General features: G+C 37.6%; 1 protein-coding gene across 1 annotated transcript in view; it reads left to right on the plus strand.

The window, feature by feature from the left end:
* Window positions 1-6875, plus strand: part of RUNDC3B (RUN domain containing 3B) — a 159994-nt gene that overhangs the window by 96301 nt on the left and 56818 nt on the right. Inside the window, exon 9 of the mRNA XM_008586033.1 lies at window positions 666-834. Coding sequence (XP_008584255.1) covers window positions 666-834 — 169 coding nt within the window. The remainder of the gene's footprint in view (window positions 1-665; window positions 835-6875) is intronic.

The raw sequence follows: 6875 nt of genomic DNA on the forward strand, positions 1-6875 counted from the left end.
TTTAGTTTCTCCTCTCTCAGTTTTTTTCACTTTATTCTGTGCTTCTCTGCCAATACTGATGTCATTAGGAATTTTAGATATGGATTGTGATGGATGTTCTTTATGCTTTATCTCTGCCTCTCCTTCCCCACATAGAAAATGCTTAGGGGTAACTGATTCTTCTGAACCTGTTATCTTCTCCTTGCCAAAGCTTAGCTGACCTCGAACACTACCCTGTTTTATACCCACCAGTCTTAGGTGGTGGTGCTGTTTTTCTCCCTTGCAGTGGAGATTGGACAGACAGTGATCTGTCTACAGCAGTGAAAAGAGCCCAGCTAAGTTCTTCTTAGCACAGCTAGAGTTTCTGGTTCTTTTCTCTGGGAATCTTATCTCTCTCCTCCGGGCGCTCTCACAATTTTTATGTCAGTTCCTTAGATCTGTAAACCTTACTTGTACTTCTGTAGCATCGCTATGCCTGATTTTGTGAGAGGGGGTCAGCAACCCACGCTAGCTTGCCTTTTTTTTCAGGAAGCTAAAGTCTTCATAATATTATTATACTTGTATATTTAGTGCTAAGTATTTTGGAGTTTGCTCATCAGTAGCTTGCAAATACAGAAGTGTTTCTTAAGAATCAAACTGGAACATATTGTTTACTTTATTTCTTTTTAAAATTTTGGTCTTCCCAGTTCTGATAGTATCAGCAGTGATGAGGAGGAGCTAAGGACTTTGGGAAGCAGTGACAGTGAAGGCAGCACTCCGGAGAATGTCGGACCTCCTTTAATCGTGGATGAGAACAGTTGGTTCAACAAGTGTAAGAGAGTTAAACAAAAGTATCAACTTACCCTGGAACAGAAGGTATTTATCAGCTGTCAAAAGTCACTTAATTTGATTTTACTTATTGCCTTTGGATTATCCCTGCCAAAAGATCTTTTAACTGAAGAAAATTATTTAGCCATTACTACTTCCCTTCTGTTCTTGAATTGTCCTCTTAATTAAAAATCAGGCAGCGTTTTAGGAGAAGCTTTTGTTTAAACTTTTTAAAATGTTATGTAAATTAATATAAAAATAAACCATTTATTCTTCTGTAATCTCTTCTATATATTAGAGATTTTATTTCCTGTGATTAACTTTATAAAAGATTATTGGTTTGTAAAAATGCAGTGACTGCCTAAGCACACATATATATATATTTTTTCCTTTTTGTCTTTTTTTCGTGACCGGCAACGGATCGCAACCCTCAGTGTCGCGCCTGTACCGGACCGGGACCAGCAACGGGATCGCAACCCTCGGTGTTGCGCCCACACCTCGCTCAGCCAGTGAGCGGCCGGTCTGTATGTGGGATCCGAACCCTCGGCGGGAGCGCCACCGCACTCCCAAGCGGCGCACTGTAGCAGTGCGCCACCGGGCCGGCCCCACACATATTTTTTTAATTAGGTATTTTAGCAGCTCTTGTGTGTTAAGCACTGTACTAGGCAAAGTAGAGTATATAACAGAAAGAAAACAAATTCCATTATCTTGAGGAGTTTTTAATCTTTACTTTTTTACTGTATTATTTATTTTTCCTTTCTTCCCTTCCTTCAAACTTATTATTTCTAATTGACATATATAAGGAAATCCCAATGGGATCAGAGATAAAAATATTAGAACAATAAGAATGCACTGGAGAAATGATTATAAAATAAATATACAAGTATGAATAGACTTTCGATGTGCAAACAGCTACTGCTTAGAAAATATAAACAAAAATATCCCACTTACAATAGTTATGGAATTTGCATAATCTATATGAAGAAAATTTTCACACTCTATTAAAGGAGGCTTCTGAAGTCAGACTAAGATAATCTGAAAGTCTTTCAACTGCAAAAATCTTAAAATGCTGAGTAGAATACAATTTTTAAAAAGTTCCATATAAGAGCTACTCTCTCAAAGAAAAGGAACTCACTGAGGAACAGAAACATAGAAGGACATGAAAACAAGAGGAATAAGTGCATAAGTTAGTGCCACTGCAGGCCCTAGGAGTGGGAGTGAGGGCATAATCCCGTAACCTAGGTACTTGTGTTGATACCAACAGGGGACAGCATACATAGGCCCACTATCATTCAAGACGGAAACTGAACCTGGAAGGCAGGAGTGAGATGCAAAATATCAGAGTAAGCAAAGAAATTGATAAATAAACCTTGACTGACATCATGAAACATCAAAAATAATGACCAGTACGGGGTGGCAATGTGCTAGAATATGCTCAGCTGGCTCTTGCAGAGGAGATGAAGAGAGAAGTCCTGATTTGTAGCATTTGCCAATTTCTCTGGGGTAAATGCTCCCATCATGGCCAATTTAAAGCTACCAACATGACATCACTGACCGCTGAACTGGGTAGAGATGGACAATAGAATACCATTATATAGTAAATCTACCAGATAAATGAAACAGACATAAGTGATTTTAAGAACATAAATAATAGTAAAATATGGTAAAATAATTAGGAAGTGATGAGTTTTGAGTAGTTTTTGTTTTTAGTATAATTTTCTTAATCTTAAGTTTATATAATTTAATTTTTAATAATAGCAGTGTTGAGCAACTGACTTAAAAAATTTCTGAAAATTTAACAATCAACTCTTGAGAGCCCATACAAGCTGGCTGCAGCTCATCACTGGTAGTATGAAAACAAAGTAAAACTAAAACTATGACTAACAGTATTCAAAAAGAGTGAGAGAGGATGATTGAAGCTAATGCCTTTGAGGTCGTTGTATTATAGTGAAGGGAGATACTTTTTTTTTTTTTTTTTTGTCTTTTTGTCTTTTGTCCGTGTCCGGCAACGGATCGCAACCCTCAGTGTTGCCCCCGTACCGGACCGGGGACCGGCGACGGGATCGCAAGCCTCGGCGTTGCTCCCGCGCCTCGCTCAGCCAGTGAGCGGGAGCCGGTCTGTACGTGGGATCCGAACCCTCGGACGGGAGCGCTGCCGCGCTTCCCAAGCGGCGCACTATCCAGTGCGCCACCGGGCCGGCCCCGGAGGGAGGTACTTTTTAAAAAAAATATGAATGATATATTTTGAGACCAACATATGCGTATATTCAAAGAGAATCTACTTGCTTTTTACAGTATAGCAAACCAATATCCTTGTAAGTTTCCAGTGTTTTTTTAACAAGGACATGTACATTTATTTGTTCAAATAACAAATACATTAACTGAAAAACAAAATACTTTTTAGAAAGTAGGGCTACAAATTTTCACAAAAACTGGAGATGTAAAATTTATTAAAATTTATATATTTCATTTTATAATCTCTATGATTATTTGAAATAGCCCTCTAAAGTCTTCCATAAGCTTGCAAATATCAAATTAATTTCAACCGAGGAAGATGAATAAACTTTTCAAAGGCAAATTAAATTCTAAGCAAGTCAACAAGTCCACTTAATAAGAACTCAAGAATAGAAATTAAATATCTAAGTTTAGCAACATAAATTGCATAAAAATCAATAAAACAGAGTATAAACACAAGGGCACTTCAAAAAGTTTGTGAAAAAATAGAATTGAAACATGATGGAAATCTTTCCATGAACTTTTTTTAAAAAATTTTTTTCTTTTTTTAAAGAGACTAAGAGCATAGAAAATGTGTTCTCTGACCACAAAACAGATGGAAATTTAGAAAACTCACAAATGTGTGGAAATTAAACAACATTCTCCTAAATAAATAATGGGTAAAAAGAAAAATCACAGGGAAATTAGAGAGTACTTTGAGATAAAGATCAAAGCTCAAAATACCAAAATTTTATAGGATACAGGGCTCAAACAATGCTTAGAGGAAAATTTATACTTGTAAACCCCTATATTAAAATGAAGAAAAATTTCAAATCAGTTATATAAACTTCTACTTTAAGAAAATAGAAAAAGAAGAGCAAACTGAACCAAAAGCAAATATAAGTTGGAAATAACAAAGATTACAACAGAAATATATGAAATAGGGAATTAAAAAACAATAGAGAAGGGCCGACCCCATGGCTCACTCGGGAGTGTGCGGCGCTGGGAGTGCAGTGGCGCTCCCGCCGCGGGTTCGGATCCTATATAGGGATGGCCGGTGCGCTCACTGGCTGAGCGCGGTGCGGGCAACACCAAGCCAAGGGTTGCTATCCCCTTACCGGTCACAAAAAAAAAATAGAGAAAATCAACAAAACAAAAAGTTGATTCTTTAAAAAAATCAACAAAAGGGCCGGCCCGGTGGCGCACTGCTACAGTGCGCTGCTTGGGAAGTGCGGTGGCATTCCCGCCGAGGGTTCGGATCCCACATATAGACCGGCCGCTCACTGGCTGAGCGGGGAGCGGGGGCAATGCCGAGGGTTGCGATCCCGTTGCCGGTCCCGGTCCGGTACGGGCGCGACACTGAGGGTTGCGATCCATTGCCGGTCACGAAAAAAAGACAAAAAGACAAAAAAAAAAAAAAATCAACAAAATTTGCAAACCTTTATTTAGACTGACCAAGAAAAAAGAGAAAAGACCACAATTACTAAAATCAGAAATAAAGCAGGGGCATTATCACATTGTCACAATGGCTTTTTGTGGGGATAAGATTTAGTTTTTCTCTCTCTCACTTGCATTTTTGTTCTACAAGTGGATTTTGTTCTTTCTTGTATATTTGTGGTAGTGATTATTGTTTTTAGATTCCAGATACATGACTTCATTGAGGATTTCTTGTAGGGCTGATCATGTGGTGGCGAACTCCTGCAGCTTTTTTTCTGCCAGGAAAATACACTCTTTTCCCCTCATTTCTGAAGAATAGCCTTGCTGGCTATAGTATTCTTGGCTGGCAGATTTTTTCTTTGAGTATTTTGAATACATCATTCCATTCTCTTCTGGCTTGTAGAGTTTTTGTCAAGAAATCTGCTGTTAGTCTGATTGGAGCTCCCTTATAGGTGACTTGACGCTTTTCTCTTGTTTCTTTTAGAATTCCCTCTTTGTCTTTGAGCTTTGCCAGTTTGACTATAACGTATCTTGGAGAGGATCTTTTTGAGTTGAATCTGTTTGGGTATCTTTGAGCCTCTTGGATCTGAAGATCCATGTTTCTCCCTATACCTTGGAAGTTTTCCATTATTATTTTGTTGGATAGGTTTTTAATGCCTTTTCATTTCTTTTCCTCTTCTGGAACACCCATGATTCAAATGTTTGTACATTTATGGTTGTCTGCTAGCTCTCTTAGGTATTCTTTATTTTTTAAAATTTTGTTTTCCTTTTTTTTTTTTATCTGCCTGGATTATTTCAAAAAGTCTATCTTCAAGATCAGAAATTCTTTCTTCTGTTTGTTCTAGCCTGCTTCTTAAGCTATTGGTTGTGTTTTTTATTGCATTGAGTGAATCTTTCAGTTCCATTAGTTCTGCTACATTCTCTTTTAAGATATCAATTTCTATGTAAATTTCCACCTTCATATCCTGGATTATTTTTCTCATTTCATTTTGTTGTTTAACTGAGTCTTCTGTATCTCATTGAGTTTCCTTAAGATTGTTGCTCAGAATTCCTTTAAAATCATTTCAAGGGTTTCCTGCTCTATAGAGTCTGGTACTTGAGAATTACTGTATTCTTTTGGTGGTGTTATATTTTCTTGGGTTTTTGTACTTCTAGTACCTATACATTGGTGTCTGGTCATCTAGTATAGCATTTGCATCTTCTGTCACTCTAAAGCAGGTTTTGAGGAGAGAGATGTCTTCTTTTTCCAGTCTCCACTGGTGACTATCCTTGTGTCAATGCAGTCTAGTGTCTGGTGGGCCACCTGCACAGTGGCTGTGAGTGCTGCTGTGGTGTCAAGCCACTTTTTTGGCAGCTGTGGCTGTGGCAGTGGCTGTGGTGGGCCACCCGTGCCGAAATGGTGTTTTTAGCATGCTCTCACCTGCTTTGGGGCAGGGGGTATTGCCCTTGGCTCCTTGCCTAAGACCCCAGGCGTGCTCTCTTGCCTGCTTCCAGATGGAGGGGGCAGCAGCCCTTGGCTCCTTGTAGAGACATTTTTAATGTGTATGCCTGTTTCCAAAGCTAACTTTTAGGAGTTACAATTAAAAGAATGTTTGAAAGAAGCAGAATGTTTAACTTCCAAATAAGTAGTGGGAAAGGAAAGAAATAAAGAAAACTTGATCAATACAATAGAAGGGAGCAAATAAAAAATAAGAATGATAAAAAGAGAATAGAAAATACAGTGGTAGAAATAAACCTAAATATAACTGTCAACATGCCATCAAAGTAAATGGCATAAACTTGCTAGTTAAGACAAACTCTTAGATTTATTAAAAATAAGTATAAAATTTAGTTGTATTTTGTTTATAAGAGAGACACATAAAATATAATGACACAAAATGTTTAAATTAGGTGGGATAAATATACTAAGCAAATACTAACCCAAAGAATTCTATATCAGTATCATTAAACATTCACATTTAGGCAAAAAGCATTATTAAGACTAAAGAAAGACACTGCCTTTAAAAAAATTTACCAAGAAAGTATAACAGTGTTGAATTTACATACATTTGATAAGGTAGCCAACAGACTGTCCAAAGAAATTGATAAATCTATAATTATAGTAAGTAAATATAAGTATATAAATATATAGTAAGTATAGCAAACATCAAAGTAAATTATAGATTAGATACACAAAAACTTAGTAGGGATGTAGTGAACTTGAACAACACAATTCATAAACTTGACCTAAAATAGTTAAATGCTAACAGTTATAATACATATACTTTTCAAGTACACAAGGAACAGCTATACAATTTTTATACAGCATACTAGGTCACAAAACAAATATACAAAAATACCAAAGAAGGGCCGGCCCGGTGGCGCACTGGATAGTGCGCCGCTTGGGAAGCGCGGCAGCGCTGCAGACCGCGGGGTCGGATCCCCCGCACAGATCGGCG

Source organism: Galeopterus variegatus, unplaced genomic scaffold, assembly GCF_000696425.1.
Source record: "Galeopterus variegatus unplaced genomic scaffold, G_variegatus-3.0.2 Scaffold3810, whole genome shotgun sequence".
Classification (NCBI taxonomy): Eukaryota; Metazoa; Chordata; class Mammalia; order Dermoptera; family Cynocephalidae; genus Galeopterus; species Galeopterus variegatus.